This window comes from Macaca fascicularis, chromosome 3, assembly GCF_037993035.2.
Source record: "Macaca fascicularis isolate 582-1 chromosome 3, T2T-MFA8v1.1".
NCBI lineage: Eukaryota > Metazoa > Chordata > Mammalia > Primates > Cercopithecidae > Macaca > Macaca fascicularis.
In genome coordinates, this window is record NC_088377.1 from 21,328,965 (window position 1) to 21,348,953 (window position 19,989).

Genomic DNA, 19,989 nt, shown 5'->3' on the forward strand with positions numbered 1-19,989 from the left:
GATAAATCCTGTTAGGAGGATGCTCCCGGCATCTAGTGTTGGAGGACAGGCCCGTTGCTACGCATGCTGCGATGTACAGGACAGCACCTTACACAAAGAATGATGTGGACCAAAGTATCAGTAGTGTTGAGGTTGAGAAACCCTGCGGTGTAGGGCACAAGAGAACTGAAGGGGACTCTAGCTCTTAGCTGATGAGGGCGACTGAGAGGAAGGCAAAGAAAAAATAAATGGCTTTTGTTCATTCAGTTTAGCCACAGTGTGCTTCATACTGTGTGGAGGGATGGGAGTATTCGATTCTACACTCCGAGAGTACTTTCTGTAAATTGTAGGAACAAAAATGGTAGGAACAAAGTTTCTTGTCCCCTAATTAAACATCAGTATGTTTTCAGTGTAGTAAACCACAAAATAAGGTGAATTCTGTAATAGTTTCTGGAACAATTTTTAAAAATCAAATTTGTACAGAAAAGTGGATGAATATTAAACACTACTATCCATTAAAATCACTTATGCATTTAAAATACTGATGTCCAGGCTCCCCCCTCCCCCGACCCCCGCCTGCCCCACCCTCCAGACTCTGCTGAGAGGAAATCTGAGAGAATTCCTGCCATAGATGAGTAAAGTGTTTCTGAGAACCCATGCTTTGTTTCTCAAGAAACGACTTAGGCCTCTAAAACCATAGGAACTCCCCTGGCCCCAACCCACTATATTCCTGAGAAAATCATCCAGAAGGCTGAATATCCATCCAAAGAGCTACAAAATCTGAGTAATAATGGTATTTGCTGCAACAATGTAGTGTTTACAAAGGGTCCAAATGTCTATGTTCCTTAAACCCTCTGAGTTAGGTAATTACTGCATCTTTTCAAACATTTCTGAAATGTTCCTTTCAATTATAACAGGATATTCTGTGCTCTGGTCTGAATGTTTGTGTCACCCAAAATTCATATGTTGAAACCTAATCCCTAAGGCAATAATATTAAGAGGTGGGGCCTTTAGGAGGTGATCAGGTGATGAGGGCAGGACCTTCATGAATGGAACTGTGCCCTTATCAAAGAGGCCGGAGGGTGCTTGTTTTGCCCCTGCTACTGTGTGAGGACACAGCAGGAAGGCTCCATCTATGAGGAACAGGCTCTCACTAGACATTGAATCTACTGGCGCCTTGACTGTGGACTTCCCAGCCTCCAAAACTGAAAATAAATTTGTTGTTTGTAAATTACCCAGTGTATGGTATTTTTGTTATAGCAGTCCTTAGTCAATGACTAAGACATTGCCTAGCCCTAAAATGTTCCAAGTACTTCACATAACCAAAGGTGAGTCCTAGAACCACAGATCTGCTGGAACCACTCTGCTTGGTCAAGCTACAGGGAAGAAAAGGGCCTGAGTCCCAGCTCCACCACTGTTATCCTGTAAGAACCTGTGTTTTAATTTACTCATCTGTCAAAGAGAGCCGATAATGCCAGACCTAGTGAGACTAAGAAGACAGACTGATTATAGAAAATACCATGAAACAAATCGTGATATGATTAAAGATCACTTCTGCAATTGGAAATGCCAGGTATCTTTATCATGCCATCCTAGACAGGGTACAGCAGCTAACATCTACTTAGCTCCTTTTAAACACTAGTGATAGACACTGGTGCAAAGTGTATTAAAAGTGAAAATTCACAAGGTCCATATAATTCATTTCCCTGCCCTATTCCCTAAACACATTCATTCTATAAATATGCTTTAAAACTACTCACATTTTCACTCATTGTCGTGGCTTTAGATGAAGAATTACTCTTCCTGTTTGTGGAATATAAAAGACAATATTTACTGCATTATCACTTCCAATCTGGAACACATATGCTCTTTTAGTTAATTTTACTTCCATACATTTTCTCAGCAAGAACATGAACATATATCTTAGGTAGAAAACAAGACAAGAATTCTTGCTGAATTCCTTATGTTTACAGACAATATTCACAGAGAAACTCATGCAACAAAACATCAGTGTGAAGCCTTGTGCACGTAAATGTAGCTTATGGCTGGTATACTAAAGAAAGGTTTTTGTGGAATGCACAAACCAGAGACTGACTAACTTTTAATGTAATATATTAACATTTAACATTTTGAAAGCTTGACTATTATAATCTCAAAATTGATTTTATTTTTCCATGGAAAAAGTTTTACATGGTGACTAGGGTTCCAGTCATCCATTTTGTCATTCATCATATTTTGAAGGCCACAGATTTAATGAATGTGAGGGCGTATGTCTAGGAATGAAGTTACTCCCCACCAGATGACTACTTGATTTGCTAGAGATACTGATGGAAGAATAACCTCCCTCACTGCAGCCATGTCACCCTTCCCACTTCACGTAAGCCGATATCTCCGCTCTGCTCAAAACCTTCCGATTACTCTCTGTGGCACTCAATAAAAGCGGAAGTCCTCACAATCACCCGGAGGTGAGGGGTGGGAAGTAGCAACACTTTCAGGCTACTGTGCCCTTCTGAACTCACTGGCTTCGTTACTGCTAGTTCTCGATAATTTGAACTTCAACCTAGACTTGTATTAGGATCTTACGAGACTGAGAGACCAGGATTGAGCCAGAAATCTGGGAACAGGAAGTCAACGGCAGCTGATTCTTCAAAGGAATTAGGAGATGACAAACTGAAGCCATGGCTTCAGTATCTCTTCTCCACTCGCAACTGTCATGACCTCAGATAGTTTGTCATCCATCTTCTCTCTACACCTATGGAGCCAAAGTTGGGTCTGCCCCATCCGTACATACAAGAAGGACAGTCATAAAACAAGCACAAACTGCAGGGCTTTGGGGAGCTCATCCATATTTCATGTACCAATGACTCCTACCATTCTATTTCCAGTTATTTCCCCAAACTCTAGATGTTGAATATTCAGTTACTTACTGATTACCTCCACTTGGAATCAGATAAGCATATCAAATATTAAAATTCCAAACACTCCAACCTCTCCGCTTATCCCCATCACCACTCCCAAACTCTCTCCTCTTAAAATCTTCCACACTTCTGTAAATGGTAATTCCATCCTTCTCATAACCTTGAAGCCATCTTCGATTTCTCTGTTTCTCTCACAGCCCACATCCAACAGATCAGCAAGTTATTAAAACATTATATCCAAAACACTGTCACTTCTCAGCATCTCCAACACTACTGCTTTCGCACCAGCCGCCGTTTTCTCTTGCCTCACTTGGTGTGGTAGTTTGCTAACTGATCTCCCTGCTTCCACCTTTTGTCATCTCAGTTTATTCTTAACAGAGAAGCCAGTGTGAGTTTTGAAAAATTAAGATGACACCACACCTCTGCTTAATGCCCTCCAGTGACTTTCTATCTTACTCAGACCAAAGCCAGACTCCTCACAACCGCCTAAAAGGGACTCCATACAGTCTGCCCCCACCGCTACTTGTGTACACTCATCTCTGTTTCTCTCACTCTGTTCCAGCCACCCTGCTCCCGCTGACATCCCTCAGATACTCTAGGCTTGCCTGGCCTCAGGATCTTTCAGTTTGCTCTCTCCCCTCTGCCTGAACGCTCTTCTCATTCTTATTTGCACAACTTGCTTCCTCACTGTCTTCTGGCCTTTCTCAAAAATCCCTTATTAGTGAGATCCTTCCCGACCACCCTATTTGAAATTACTATCTCCACTCCTACCCTTTGTATTCTACATTCTCTTATTCGTTTTATTTTTCTCCATGATACCACCATCTGATATACTATATACTATTATCTGTTTATTTTCGGCCTTTCTCTACTAGAATGTAAACTCCATAAGGCAGAGTTTTGTGGGGTTTTTGGCCTGTTTTGTTCACTGCTGTATCCCCAGTCCTTAGAACAGTGTTAGGCGCAAAATTGGTATTCAATTAATGTAAAAAATGACTGTTAACTAAAATTTTATGTGAAAAATTTCAATTTAGCAAAATACAGTGAATATGTTTTTTTAAATTAGTTTATAGATATGCTTATGAAATCAAATTAGTGACCATTTTTCTTGTCTGGGTAATCATCATTCTCTCTGTACTGTCATTTACAAGTAGGTATGAAGTGTGAAGTGTGATGTTGATAGAGTCTGGATATTTGCCTCGCCCAAATCTTATGTTGAATTGTAATACCCAGTGTTGGAGGTGGGGCTTGTGGGAGCTGATGAGATCATGGGGGGGCGGATTTCTCATGAACGGTTTAGTACCACCCCGTTGATGCTGTCCTCAGAATAGTGACTGAGTTTTCTTGAGATCTGGTTGTTTAAAAGTATATGGCACCTCCCCAACCTTGCTCCCGCTTTTGCCATGTGACATGCCTGCTCCTGCTTCGCCTTCAGCCATGAGTAAAAGCTTCCTGAGGCCTCCCCAAAAGCCAAGCAGTGTTGGTGCCAGGCTTGTACAACTTTCAGAACCGTGAGCCAATTAAACCTCTTTTTAAAATAAACTACCCCGTCTCAGGTATTTCTCTGTTTCTCTCACAGCCCACATCCAACAGATCAGCAAGTTATCAAAGCTTGCTGAACGGCCTAATACAGATGTATTTCTTGATAAACTTGTGTAACTTCTTGGGAGAGTAAACCTACACAAATAACCCAACTTCCCTCTTTTGACTTTAAACAGATGATTAATAGAAAAGTAGTTGACATAGAGGAAACATGCATTGTAGGAAAGTATACTTACTGGAAGGAGGTTTCTTCTATAAAAGAAAAAATATATATCATTAATGCAAGGGTTATAATGGTATGATACAGATTCATATAAAAATGAGTTTGGGTTTAATTTATTTTTATTAATTTTAATCTTGTTGACATTTATACCTTCTAAATTAAGAGTTGGCAACCTTTTTTGATAAAGAGCCATACAGCATCCATTTTAGGCTTTGGGGCCAAGAGGATACTATGTAGGTACTTAAAACAAGAGAGCAAACAAATTTCCAAACATTTTTAAGGGTAAAATAAAAAATATAATACTAATAATAAAAGTCTTGAAAAGCAGGCCTACTAGTTAGAGAAATGGAATTCTTTTGGGGAAGATAACATTTCTCTTTAATTGGGGTTCAAAGTCAGTAGTCCCTATCATCAAATAGATTGTAAATGTTCATCTGTAAAGCCATTTTTGTACACAGGTCATAGAAAAATAGGCGGGGAGGGCAGATTTGGTCCACAGATTTGGTCCACAGGTATTAGTCTGCCAACCTGTGTCCTAAACATAAGTTCAAGAATATGGTTCTCTTGGATAGATTTTTCTGCTAGATGAAAATGAGAGTAACATTCTTAGGTAATGAACCCCTAATATTCAAGTCAACTTTTAATTAATTCAGTACTTTAGGAAAATTTGTTTACTAACTCCTCGTTAAAAAACTCAGACCGGTATTCTTTTAGGGTATAAACATGACAAGAGTTTTGAGTCATCTTACTTGTCTGTACTTTCGCTGATGACCAGCAGGGGGACACAGCTGGATTCAATTCATAAAGTTACATTGCAGTGGACTGCATTGAAGCACTGAACAAGTATTAATTGACAGAGCAGCTCTTTTTGTTTGTTTGGTCAGTGTCTTGCTCTGTTATCCAGCTTGGAGTGCAGTGGTGAGATTATAACTCACTGCAGCCTCGACCTCTGGGCTAAGCGATCCTCCTACTTTAGCCTCCTGAGTAGCTGGGACTAAAGGCGTGTGCAACTATGCCTGGCTTATTTTTTATTTTTTGTAAAGAAAGGGTCTCCCTATGTTGCCCAGGCTGGTCTTGAAGTCCTGGACTCAAGTGATCCTCCCGCCTCGGCCTCCCGAAGTGTTGGGAATGCAAGTGTGAGCCACTACACCCAGCCCAGTTATTCTTAATTATAGGGCATCTCTTGGAATCCATGTCCACAGAAACATTTTATGAGACATAATACCTAATTGTAGGTATTATTAGGAACACATTTTATATTTAAGTTTTATTTTGGCACAAAATTTTTTTTTTAAGGCCAGGAGTGGTGGCTCACACCTGTAATCCTAGCATTTTGGGAGGCTGGGGTGGGAGGATTGCTTGATCCCAGGAGTTCGATACCAGCCTGAGCAACAGAGCAAGAACCTGTCTCCACAAAAAATAAAAGAAAATTAGCCAGGCGTGGTGGTATGTGCCTGTAGTCCCAGCTACTTCAGAAGGCTGAGGTGGGAGGATCTCTTGAGCCTGAAAAGTCAAGGCTGCAGTGAGCCATGATCACACCACTGCACTCAGCATGGGTGACAGAGTGAGACCCTGTCTCCAAAAAAAAAAAAAAAAAAAAAAAATTGTTTTAAAAATCGAAATTCCAAAATTAATGTTTGCTGTAAAACCATGGGTCTATAACTTGTATATGCTATAAATTTATAATTCAATTAAAAATTTTATTTTATACACTATTACCAGTGGACCTGATAGAGTGCTGCAGCTTCTGAGCTCTCCAGTAATATTAGAGAGTGAAGAAATGCATTAAGAGAATAAAACATTTTTAAATCTCACCCATTTACATCAAACCTATTGCATCATCAAATGGAGGTGTGAAGTTACAAAAGGTCTAAATTTGAAGAATTCAACACTGTGTACAGAAGTAGTTCTCATAAATACAATAGGTTTCTAGTTTTGACTGAACAATTCTCTTTTTTTTTTTTTCTTTTGCAGCAGAGTCTTGCTTTTTCACCCAGGCTGGAGTGGAGTGGCACAATTTGGCTCACTACAACCTCCACCTCCCAGGTTCAAGTGATTCCTCTGCTTCAGCCTCCCGAGTAGCTGGGACTACAGGTGCATGCCACCATTCCTGGCTAATTTTTGTATTTTTAGTAGAGACAGGGTTTCACCATGTTGGCCAGGCTGGTCTCGAACTCCTGACCTCAAGTGATCCACCCGCCTCAGCCTCCTAAAGTGGTAGGATTACAGGCGTGAGCCACCACACCCAGCTGAACAATTCTCTTCTAAATACAGTTGTCCTAAATTTAACATTCAACACTTCACTGTTCTTCACTGATGAAATATTTCACTTATTTATTTCAATGAAATTTCTTTATAAATTTGAAATCAACTTATATCTTGAGATATACAATTCCTAACTTAAAATAAAAAGATATTGGCCGGGCATGGTGGCTTACACCTGTACTCCCAGCACTTTGGGAGGCCGAGGCGGGTGGATCACAAGGTCAGGAGATCAACACCATCCTGGCTAACACGGTGAAACCCCGTCTCTACTAAAAATACAAAAATTAGCCAGGCATGGTGGCAGGTGCCTGTAGTCCCGGCTACTCGGGAGGCTGAGGCAGGAGAATGGCGTGAACCCGGGAGATGGAACTTGCAGTGAGCCGAGATTGCGCCACCGCACTCCAGCCTGGGCGACAGAGCGAGACTCTTTCAAAAAAAAAAAAAAAAAATCTTAAAAACATGCAAAGATACTATAAATATCTGTTCACATTGAATATCTCTGTCTCGCTGCACTGCACCACTCCAAGGATGCCCCTTGCATATTCTGTGGTACTCCCTGGAATTTGCAACTAGGCAGTTTTGCCTTTTCTCCCTAGGTTTGCCAAGGTGTTTCATAAGCCACCTGCATGTCATCCTGAACATTTTCTATAGCAGAAAATAAATGAACAATATTCTCCAGAGTTTGTTAGAACTTCCTAGGAGAGGGCCAGGCGCGACCACTCACGCCTGTAATCCCAGCACTTTGGAAGGCCAAGGTGGGCAGATCACTTGAGGCCAGGAGTTCGAGACCAGCCTGGCCAACATAGCGAAACTCCATCTCTACTAAAAATACAAAAATGAGCTGGGTGTGTTGGTGCACGCTTGTAATCCCAACTATTTGGGAGGTTGAGACGTGAGAATCACCTGAACCTGGGAGGTGGAGGTTGCATTGAGTGGAGGTTTTGCCACCACTGCACTCCAGCCTAGGCGACAGAGCAAGACTCTGTCTGGAAAAAAAAAAACAAAAAAAAAAACAAAAAAAAACAAAAAAACAACTTCCAAGGAGAAACAGTATCTCATAAATAAACTCCATAGCCATAGAAAGTTATCTGCCAAAGAAGGGTGAGATTCACTTACTTGAAAAGTAGCCTTTCCTCTGAGCATAGCACACACCAAGGCCACAAACGGAGATCACTAAGGCCACAACTACTACGGCTGCTATGATGCCACTTATGTTGAGATCATCTGGAATGCAAAATAAACTATGCATAAATTTATGTGGATTACACGGACTGATGCAGTCATTAAATTGAAAAGGTTCAAAAAAAAGGTCCCCTTTGCAGCTATATCATAAAGCATACTTTAACGATTTTGAAGCCTATTCAACTAACTCACTTCTAAGACATGGTTCAAAATTGATTAAACATATTAACAGAACTGAAGCTTTGGGAAAATACTAAATTTTAAAAACTTCTCAGATTAAAAAATAAAATGTGTGGTTTTCTTTTGCATTCATTTGGAGATGTGTAATAATTCACAGGATTAAAAGACCGGAAGCGATCTTTGAAGTTCAATGAGTTCAAGTATTCTACTGCCACCCCCTACCCCACATCTTAAAATTCTTCTACATCATCATCTGTGTGAATTTCACAAATAATGAAAAACTCGGCATCAAAGACAGCATGTGGTGCCGGGCATGTTGGCTTACGCCTGTAATCCCAGCTACTCAGGAGGCTGAGGTGGGAGGACTGCTTGAGGCTAGGAATTTGAGACCAGCCTAGGCAACAGAGCAAGAATCCATCTCTAAAAAATAAAAAATAAAAAAAATTAGCCGGATATGGTGGTGCATTCCTGGAGCCCCAGATACTCAGAAGACTGAGGCTGGAGGTTCACTTGAGCCCAGGAGTTTGAGATTATAGTGAACTATGACTGCACTACTTCCCTCCAGTCTAGGTGACAGAGCGAGACTGTCTCAAAAAAAAGCACATGTCATTGTTATTCTGTAAAACTAAGTAAGAAATACCTTCCTTTTTGAATTATATGGGTGTGTGTATATATGTGTGTATACAGCCATATACATATATGCAACTAAATTGTCATCCATTTATGAAAAATGAATTAAATTCTCTGAGGCTTTTCCTATGGCTGTTAAGGCATCCATCCTCTAATGTAATGCAACTGGATGTTTTGAACCCAAGTTTGGAAATAACTACTGTGATTCTTCCCAGATTGATTCTGTTGCCCAATAATACATTAATTATAATGTATTATTAATAATATAATTAATAAAAAATTATTAATAATAACATTAACCTTCCAAGCTTAACATTTCTGCAAACTGAGAATTTTATTACAAATACTCTCATTCAAGTCATTAATAACATGATGAACATGCATTTGTTTAGGAAAGAACTATGTAACAACAGTCTAGTAGACACCTCCCGTCATACAACACAATTTATTAACATTCTTTGAGCATGGGATTCAACTGCGTGTGGATCCACCAAAACATTGTTTGGACCATATTTCTCCATCTTGTCCATGAGGATTTTATGAGCCACACTCTTCTGCTATTTAGATACTTGCCATGTATTTATTAAAGGAGCAATTCTTCAAAGAGTTCCCATTTTAAAAAACAAGTTTTAATTAGCATATGATTAAATAACCTAGAGAAAATATTAGGTAGCATTTTCTCAAAAATAATTTAAATATTTTAAAGCAATGTACATTTTGGAAATGATCTTTTTAGAGATACTGTTTAAGTGAATCTGCTTATAAAAACTTCAGGTCTTGAAATTCTTTCCTAATGCCAATTGTGTTACTAATTTTCTTAAATACCTCCAAAATATTAATTGATTTTTTTTTAAAAAAAAGAAAACTTGATAAATCTTTTGAAAGGTTAAGTAATTTGACCAGAGTAGAAAACATTAATTATTGCTTGGTATAAACTCAGTTTGCTTGGGTATTGAGAGGTCAGTAAGATTCGGCTTCTTATTTACTTGGATTAAAAAGAGCAGATAGAGAAAAAATCTACAGTAATCATAATCTTAGGCAAAGTCAAATCAACAAGTGAAATTCCTGAGAACCAAAGTGTGCCTTCTATTTACTTTGTAGTAGTCAATAAATTTGACATCTATGAAGCGTTCAAAGTAAGGGCTATTATCTGACCAAAAAAAACTGTCTTGTAGTTTATCAATGAATTTAACATCTATGGAGGAAGGATTAACACAAAAAATTGTCCTGTAAGTGCTAAGTCGTGGTATGAATTTTATGTTATTTTTCTTCAATGAAATGGGAGATAGAGGAGTAACAGATTAGGAGTAAGTTAACTTCTTACATCCTGTTCACCATTTTCTGTGATGTTGAGCAAGTCATACAGCCATATTATGCCTCAGTGTAGAGAAAATGTAACATTAAATATGAAAATATTTTGTGATTTTTTTTTTTGGAAAAGTCTCTATAAAAGGAAAGTACCATTTTTCTGACTGAAAGAAAAGGAACTAAACTGCTGAAAGGCTCAGTGTGAGTAGAGCCTGCTGGAGTTTTACAGTGAGTCAGTACAAAAACAACCAACAAATCCTGCACTTTGAAAAAATGTCTTAGGAGAGTTAACATGTTCTAATTTTGGTTACATGTGAAAATAGTTATAATTCACAAAGAAAACAAAAAAAAATGAATTTATGAATTTGTATGTATTTCAAAAGATGTAAGTCCCAACCAAGGACGCAAAACACCTCGGATCAATGGATGAGCATTAAACAAACTAATTTTAACTTCTAAGCTAACTTGTGTTTAGAAAGAGTAGATATGTGAGAATCATGTCCAAATTAAAGTGGTCCTCATGGAGAAACAAACATTTAAATTTTATTCATTACGTATTTATTGTGTGCTAAGAAAAAGTAACTAATACATCAAAACCATGACTTCCCGGATATGATTCCTTAAGAGAAGGCAAAGGTAGACGTTTAAAGTAAACAGGACCATTTAAATGGAAGGAAAAATAAACAGAAATTGTGCTGGTAGTACAAGGTAATGGCAAAAACCATGAGGACAGGCCGGGCGCGGTGGCTCACACTTGTAATCCCAGCACTTTGGGAGACTGAGGTGGGTGGATCACCTGTGGTCAGGAGTTTGAGACCAGCCTGACCAACATGGTGAAACCCTGTCTCTACTAAAGATACCAAAATTAGCTGGGTGCGGTGGGTGCACCTGTAATCCCAGCTATTTGGGAGGCTGAGGCAGGAGAATTGCTTGAACCTGGGAGGCAGAGGTTGCAGTGAGCCGAGATCACGACCCTGCACTCCAGCCTGGGCAAGGAGGACTCTTTCTCAAAAAAACAAAAACCAAAAACAACAACAACAAAAGAAAAACCCATGAGGACATATGTGAATAAATGAAACTAAGAAAACAATGCCTTAATTTTTAAACATGTTGTGATGAATTTTTTAAATGATTATTTCAAAGCAGCATTGAAAGGGATACTTTCTGATTACTTAAATAACTGCTATGTTGACTGTAAATGTCAACACCTGAATTAATTTGGTGGCTAATATCAATGATATGCATTCCTGAATTTTAAAAATATCAGAAATTCAAACTTCTAGACCTTCAACAATTTAGACTACAAGATACTTAGCTTTTAATCGAGAGAAAGATTACCCAGAAGAATGTATTTTAAAAACAATTATTTAAAAAACTAAAAACAGTGGTTAACTACAATACTAAGTATTTTTGGCTTATTTGGGAGATGGCTTAAAAACAGCATCCTTGCTTCTTTGCAACACATCATATCAAGTTAATTTTAATCATTCTCTCCTGTTTATCCTTCAAGTCACTCAGACATGTCCTGCTCCTTGCTCCTTCTACCCCCAAATGCTGGAATTCACAGTCTAATTGAAAATCATTTGTTCCTCCCAATATTTCATGCTTACCTACTTGCATTCGTTTCCCAGGACACCTGCGATATCCAACAGAATTGCGGGCTTCACAGGAATATTCTCCAGTATCCAGTTTGGAAACAGTATTAAATTGCTATTTGTGGATGCAAAAATATGTATTTTTAAGCCATAGATGTATAAGTAGACTTTTTAAATAACCCTGTTCCTCAAGTTTTAGCTTCAAGTTTGTCTTTCCTTTTTAAAAATTTGAGACTTTCTATCTTTACTATGAACTTAAAAATCTTCATGACTTCAAGGAGTTTAAGCTAGACTTTTGCTTAATTTGACAGAGAAGAACAAAGATAAAACACACACAGGGAAGTTCCTTTTTTTTTTTTTTTTAACCATGAAAGTAGTACAGTTAGGAAGGCAGTGAGCATTTTTTAAAGTTCATAACACATGGTAGTATTAAGTAGTCTAGGTATTTCTAATTCCTAGGAAACATCATTTATAAATGAAGGGCAGGCCTCCCTGGTAAAAGGGTTAATGCACTTTCCTAAGTCACAAGCGAGTTCACTGCAGCAGCCAACAATAAATACTCCCTTTAAAAGAGTCAGTTACTACCAGGAAGTAGCTTAGGGCCTAGGAAAATCTTTTTTTTTTTTTTTTTTGAGACTGAGTCTCGCTCTGTCGCCCAGGCTGGAGTGCTGTGGCCGGATCTCAGCTCACTGCAAGCTCCGCCTCCCGGGTTTATGCCATTCTCCTGCCTCAGCCTCCCGAGTAGCTGGGACTACAGGCGTCTGCCACCTCGCCCGGCTAGTTTTTTGTATTTTTTAGTAGAGACGGAGTTTCGCCGTGTTAGCCAGGATGGTCTCGATCTCCTGACCTCGTGATCCGCCCGTCTCGGCCTCCCAAAGTGCTGGGATTACAGGCTTGAGCCACCGCGCCCGGCCGGGCCTAGGAAAATCTTAATTGGTATCGGTTTATAGGATTGTTGATTCTATCAATTCTAGAATTTTTTTTAAATTTGAAAAGAAAAGCCAGCCCTTGCTCCTTCCCATCCCTGTCAAAGCAACCAAAAGCTAATACTGATATAATATACTTCATTATTTTTATCAGTAGTTTTATCCCCTTGGAGAATATTTGGAAGGAATGAAGGCAGACAAAAAGGAAGAAGAGGAGAAAAGAAAGAAGAGAGGGAGGGAGGGAGGGAGAAAAGAAAGAGAGGGAGGGAGGGAGAAAAGAAAGAAGAGAGGGAGGGAGGGAGGGAGGGAGAAAAGAAAGAAGAGAGGGAGGGAGGGAGGGAGGGAGAAAAGAAAGAAGAGAGGGAGGGAGGGAGGGAGGGAGAAAAGAAAGAAGAGAGGGAGGGAGGGAGGGAGGAAGGGAGAAAAGAAAGAAGAGAGGGAGGGAGGGAGAAAAGAAAGAAGAGAGGGAGGGAGGGAGGGAGAAAAGAAAGAAGAGAGGGAGGGAGGGAGGGAGAAAAGAAAGAAGAGAGGGAGGGAGAAAAGAAAGAAGAGAGGGAGGGAGGGAGAAAAGAAAGAAGAGAGGGAGGGAGGGAGAAAAGAAAGAAGAGAGGGAGGGAGGGAGAAAAGAAAGAAGAGAGGGAGGGAGGGAGGGAGAAAAGAAAGAAGAGAGGGAGGGAGGGAGGGAGAAAGGAAGGAAGAGAGGGAGGGAGAGAGAGAGGGAGAAAGGAAGGAAGAGAGGGAGGGAGGGAGAGAGAAAGGAAGGAAGAGAGGGAGGGAGAGAGAGAGGGAGAAAGGAAAGAAGAGAGGGAGGGAGAGACAGAAAGGAAGGAAGAGAGGGAGGGAGGGAGGGAGAAAGGAAGGAAGAGAGGGAGGGAGAGAGAGAGAAAGGAAGGAAGAGAGGGAGGGAGGGAGAAAGGAAGGAAGAGAGGGAGGGAGAGAGAGAGAAAGGAAGGAAGAGAGGGAGGGAGGGAGGGAGAAAGGAAGGAAGAGAGTGAGGGAGAGAGAGAGAAAGGAAGGAAGAGAGGGAGGGAGAGAGGGAGAAAGGGAGGAAGAGAGGGCGGGAGAGAGGGAGAAAGGAAGGAAGGAAAGAAGAAAGGGCTGGAGGGAGGGAAGAAAGGGAGTGTAATCCTGGTCACCTTGAAGGGTCATTGTCTTAGATCCTCCTAAATGGAGGGAGAGGAAGTTTTCCTGTTCTTTTCTTTTTCTTTTTTTTCACTCTATGGAATCATCTCTCACTCTCCTCAAAGCCAGAATGCTTTTAGAATATTCACCATGAACTCGGGGCCAAGGTTACATATAAATAATATGTTAGACTAAAACCCAAAATGATCTTCCAGCATATGATAGCTGGTAATTAAAAGGAAGTCATTGGCTTCCATACACCAGAGCCTTTGTTGTTCATTTCTCACATAAGAACCCATCCTAGTTCAACCCAGGTGCATTCCTTTGACATCACAAGCTATTTCAAGGGTTGAGGTTAGCTGAGGAAAGTGAATCTATCCTTTCAGACCTGCCTTGGGGCTTTTACCGACTACCCTGAGAAAAAATACATTTGAAAAGTAAATATAGCAAAGTGTGACAGCAGGTTTTTCTGCCCAGTTGCTCAGTGTAAAATCACTCAGACCTGCTGATTGTACCTGCTGACTGCTGAGAGGCCAGAGCGTGGCCGGGCTTAAGAAGGAGCTGCATCCAATAGGCTTCATTATTCAGCCACTTTAGCAATTTGCTTTCTTGTTTATCAGAAGATATAGTTTGTAAATGTTATTGTGCACTTGTAGATGAAAGGAATGAAGCATTATATCCTCCTTCCAAAATTCATTAAAATTGACTGGGCATGGTGCCTCCCAATGTGCTGGGATTAGAGGCGTGAGCCACCGCGCCCGGGCCACGCATTTTTTAAAGTTTATAGCACATGGTAGTACTCAGTAGTCTAGGTATTTCTAATTCCTAGGAAACATCGTCTATATAAATGAAGGCCTCCACGGTAAAAGGGTTCATGCACTTTCCTAAGTCACAAGTGAGTTCATTGCAGCAGCAAACAATAAACATTTCCTTTAAAGAGCCAGAGTTACTACCAGGAAGTAGCTTAGGGTGTAGGAAAATCTTAATTGGTATCATTTATAGGATTATCAATTCTAGAATCTTTTTAAATTCTGAAAAGATAAACACACAGCCTTTGCTCCTTTGCTTCAGGAACCTTGCCCCTTTGCTCTTTTACTGGTCCTTGGACACTTAGCTCCCTCAGTCTCTGTTTTCTCTTCCCATCTCCTGTAGTAGCTCTTTCCATCACTTCTTGGTACAAGTGCTGCCATCTTTTCTGCTGCCCCTGCTTCTCTCCACTTAGCAAGCAATGGTATCACTTCTCTATTCAACATCATCTTAAGTTCTAATAATATTTTTTGATCCAAATGCAAGACAGTTATAAAGTCAATCTTGAAATGACCTTACCAGAGTTCCAGTTTTTGTGTTCATTGTGTATGAGCTGTTGGTGCTTTGGGAGCCAAGTCTGGGATTTTCTAGCAAACGGATGCCATCCTTAAACCATGTGTATTCAGGAGCTGGATTCCCTTCTTTGTCTTGACATCGTAGCTCTACCACAGTTCCACTCAGAGCAGAAGAGGGTACTTCACATGATGGAACTGCTGGAGCCACTGAACAATGGAAGTCAGATGATATTGATTATTTATAGGCTAATCAAGGTTGTTTGTTTTCTTTAAAGCTGTTGACTTTGTCTCTATAATCAAGGGTTTTAATAGCCAGGTAAAGATGTGTGCTTACTGGACCCTATGATAGAGACTGGTTACTTGTCCAACAAACCCATCTTCTTTCTTCATGGACACACAGTGGACCACGTTTCCCAGCACTCTTGTTGCCAGATGGGGTCATATACATGAGTTCTGGCTAATGGAATGTGGGAAAAAAGTGATATATCCCAGTTCCAGGTCTGACTAATTAAAAACCTCCACATGTTTGTTCATATCCTCCACCCCCTCCCACTACCAAGTAGGTGTCAACAACAATGGTGACCTTGGAAAGTCATGTATTGAAGATGTCAGACCTATATTAGGTTGAGTCTCTAATGGTTTCATGAAATAAAATAATATAGCTCCTCCACCACTGTCCCAACTATTTAGGCTTTACTTCAGTGAGAAAGAAACTTATTATGTTAATCAACTCCCTGAGAGTTAAAGGCCTATCTTTTATAATAATAAGCATTACTTTAGCTTGTACAACAGCTATTCTTTATTAGATAAACAATCTCTACTGTTTTCTTCAATTGGTTTATTACCAATTATATTTAAAAGAAGCCTAACAGAGAGAGAGAGTGCGTGTGCATGTGTGTGTGTGTGTAGATAGATTTTTTTTTTTTTTTGAGACAGAATCTCACCCTATAACTCAGCCTAGAGTAAAGTGGCGTGATCACGGTTTACTGTAGCCTCAACCTCCCGAGCTCAAGCAATTGATCCTTCCACCTCAACCTCCCAAGTAGCTGGAATATAGGCTCGAGCCACCATGACCAGCTAATTTAGAAATTTTTTTTTTTATAGAAAGGGTCTCACTATGTTGCCCAGGCTGGTCTTGAACTCCTAGGCTCAAGCAATCCTCCTGCTTTGGCCTCCCACAGTGCTGGGATTATAGGCATGAGCCACCATGCCCGGCCAAACCTGAGTATTTTTTTCAGGCCCAGTACTCAACTATAAATCTCATTCTGTCTAGAACTGGCCAAGTTAGAAAATACCTGGTCCAGCTATTAGGGTTATTCTGATCTCAGGGATTGAAAAGTAAACCAGACTTCATTAGGTGACCTATTTATTATTCAGGAAAACCCAGAACTGGCTGTATTCTAAGGTGGTCTCCCAAGATTACAGTATTTCTACTCCAAAACTCTAAGGTGGTCTCCCAAGATTGCAGTCCTTGGTAAAAATACACTTTTTTTTTTTTCCAGTTATTCAATCAAACACTAATCTAGGTACTGTAGTAGAAAGATTTTGGAAATGTAACTGAGGTCCCAAAACCATTGTCCCTAAGATAGGATGATTTCATGAATGGGTTTGACCTAATCACATGAACCTTTAAAAGCAGAGAGTTTTCTCTGGCTGGTTACAGAAGGAAAAGTCAGATATGCAAGGCACAAGAAGAAGGCTAGGTGTGGTGGCTCACACCTGTAATCACAGCATTTTGGGAGGCCAAGGCAAGAAGATCACTTGAGGCCTGGAGTTTGAGACCAGCCTGGGCAACATAGCGAGATTGTGTCTCTACAAAACACACACATATACACACACACATACACACACACACACAAGTGGTGTGTGCCTGTGGTCTCAGCTGAGATGGGAGGCTGAGATGGGAGAATCACTTAAGCCAAGGAGGTTGAGGCTGTAGTAAGCCGTGATCTGGAAGACAGCAAAATCTTGTCTCAAAGCAACAACAAAAACGAAGTACAAGAATTTGACATGCTTTTCTTTCATTGAAGATGGAAGGGACCATGTAATAAGGAATGTGGTGGCCTCTAGGAGTTGAGCGTGGCCCACCAACTGATAGCCAGCATGGAACAGGGACTTTGGTCCTACAACCACAAGGAACAGAAATCTGCCAACACCAAGAATGAGCCTGGAAACGGATTTTTCCTCATAGCTTGTAGATAAGAACTCAGTCTTGTCAATACTTTGATTTCAGCCTTGGGATACTTTGGGCAGATACCCAGTCTCCTTGTTGGACTTTTGCTGTACAGACCTATTTAGTTGTTATACAACACTAGAAAATGAATAAACTGGCCAGATCTGCTGCAAGGTTTTCTGAATTAAATTTCTCCTGTGCTAGTGCATCACTAGTATTTCAGAAAGAGCATGAACAACATGAAAAAGGAAGGGGAGCTGTTTTAGTGTCTTTGCTTGGTAGATTATACACCACCAATGAAAGAGAAGAGATCGTGTTCCTCCACAAACTACCATCATGAACTGTTTTACTATCTATCAGTGATTCTTTTTATTTATTTATTTATTTATTTGAGAAAGTCTTGCTGTCTCCCAGGTTAGAGTGCAGTGGCATGATCATAGCTCATTGCAGCCTTGAACTCCTGGGCTCAAGTAATCCTCTGGCCTCAGCCTCCAAGTAGCTGGGACTACAGGTGTATAACAACACCACAAATGGATTTTTCTTTTGTTTTCTTTCTATCTTTCTTTCTTTTTTTTTTTAAGAGAGAGAGATATAGGGGACTCACTATGCTGCCCAGGCTGGTCTCAATCTCCTGACCTCAAGGGATCCTCCCACTTCAACCTCACAAAGTGGTGGGATTACAGGCATAAGCCCCTGTGCCTAGTCTATCCATGATTCTTACAGAAACTAAACATACTGGTTTTGGAGTTAACCCCATCTGGATTAAAATCTTAGTCCAGACACTTTCTAGCTGTATGGCCTTGTTAAATCATTTAAATTCCATTTAAAATCATATTAATGTTAATGAAGATGAAGTAAAATTACTTATGTGACAAGGGCTAACACATATCAGGTACATAATCAATGTCAATTTCCTTTATTTACCAAATGACTTCTAATCCTACCTTCGGTCTACTTTTTTTGTGTGTTATTGCTTCTCTACCATCTCACGTGATACTATTTTAAATGGTTGGAAAATTTGTGTATATGCTGAAAACTACTGAAAAATAAACCCTCAGGAAAGATACTCCTATGTACATTGTAGGACCGCTAGGAATTGCCTCCATCTTTAACAAAGAGATACTTTGTGATAACACGTTACTAAAATTTCAGCAGCCAATGAGGGGATGGGGAGAAATGGCCAAGAGCTTGCCGGGAAGGTGATGCTTATGGTCTCTGTAACTTGACTGGTTGAGGCTCCCAGTTGATGCTGGCATGTTCATGGACCAGTGCTTGGTTGCCCCCAGGGCTGTGTGGTGGAGAAGAAGTGAGAGACGTAGTCACACATATACATGCACATCACCTAATACTTCCAGAGTGACTGTGTCCTCTTCCAGGTTTTGGCCTTGCTCAGATGGGGCACTAACTTCACAACGATATTTCCCCGCATCACTTCTTGTCACATTTTTGATCCGGATATTGAAATCTATCATCTCAGCTCGATTTTTAAAATCACCTTTTAGAAAAAGAAGACACTGATGTTAGTAATAACCCAAGTAGCTTTCTGTGTAATACCTTCCTCTAGTCAGTTCATTTAGTAACCAAAGCATTTATTTCCCTATTAATCAATAGGAAAATATTGATTAATTTAAACAAGTTTAAAGCCTAAAAATTATATATGGATGCTGTTATTTAAATTTTTTCTTTTGGAAAGGACAGTTTTTAAAATGTTCAAAAGGCCAGGCGTGGTGGCTCATGCCTGTAATCCCAGCACTTTGGGAGGCCGAGGCGGTTGGAGACAAGCCTGGCCAACATGGTGAAATCCTGTCTTTACTAAAAATACAAAAAATTAGCTGGGCATGGTGGCATGCGCCTGTAAACCCTGCTACTTGGGAGGCTGAGGCAGGAGAATCATTTGAACCCAGGAGGCGGAGGCTGCAGTGAGCCGAGATTGTGCCACTGCACTCCAGCCTGGGCGACAGAGCGAGAATCAGTCTCAAAAAAAAAAAAAAAAAAGTTCAAAAAGGCATATTTAGTTTTATATTCTCATATTTTAATTCATTTTGACATCTAATTTTAGTTTATTCTACTAGCTTAGTCAAAACAGAGATCAAACTTATTTGGCAGTGTTGTAATGCCTATGTTCAACCTCATACTTCTCACCGAATCAAAATTTTGAAATATTTATGTATAAGGTTAATAACTGTCAGTTAAGCAGTTCACCGAGCAATTAAATGTTTTTGTCCATACGCAGTCAGATTTAATTGCTGCTGTAAGATAGTCATAATTTCTCCAGTTTCAGTCTAACATATACCTTACAGTACACACCTGCATAGATTTTCTAATTATTTGGATGGCCCTAACAAGCCATTTTAGGTCTTTGCCTTCACTTACATAAAACAGGGATAATAATATCTTTTTCAAAAAATTTACTTTCTAGGTAAGCAGACATAAGGCCATGTGAAAACATTTTGCTGAAAGTTGCTAAACAAACGTGAGGCAAAATTTGTAAGGTATTATCATATTAATTATTTTCTAATATTTAACTGACCTTTTTCTAATTTAACAAATATAAAAATTGCATGTTTTCAGAACTACAAAATTCAGTAGTTATACAAGGTGAATTAAGATAGTAAAGCTGGTCA

At 39.9% G+C, this 19,989-nt stretch overlaps 1 protein-coding gene across 1 annotated transcript in view; it reads right to left on the minus strand.

Moving 5' to 3' along the window:
- Nucleotides 1-19,989, minus strand: part of JAM2 (junctional adhesion molecule 2) — a 78,827-nt gene that overhangs the window by 3,443 nt on the left and 55,395 nt on the right. The window contains exons 4-9 of the mRNA XM_005548895.5: nucleotides 18,708-18,860; nucleotides 15,197-15,399; nucleotides 11,838-11,937; nucleotides 8,044-8,151; nucleotides 4,676-4,691; nucleotides 1,740-1,782 (exon numbers count right to left, since the gene is read on the minus strand). Of these exons, the coding sequence (XP_005548952.1) occupies nucleotides 1,740-1,782; nucleotides 4,676-4,691; nucleotides 8,044-8,151; nucleotides 11,838-11,937; nucleotides 15,197-15,399; nucleotides 18,708-18,860 (623 nt within the window). The remainder of the gene's footprint in view (nucleotides 1-1,739; nucleotides 1,783-4,675; nucleotides 4,692-8,043; nucleotides 8,152-11,837; nucleotides 11,938-15,196; nucleotides 15,400-18,707; nucleotides 18,861-19,989) is intronic.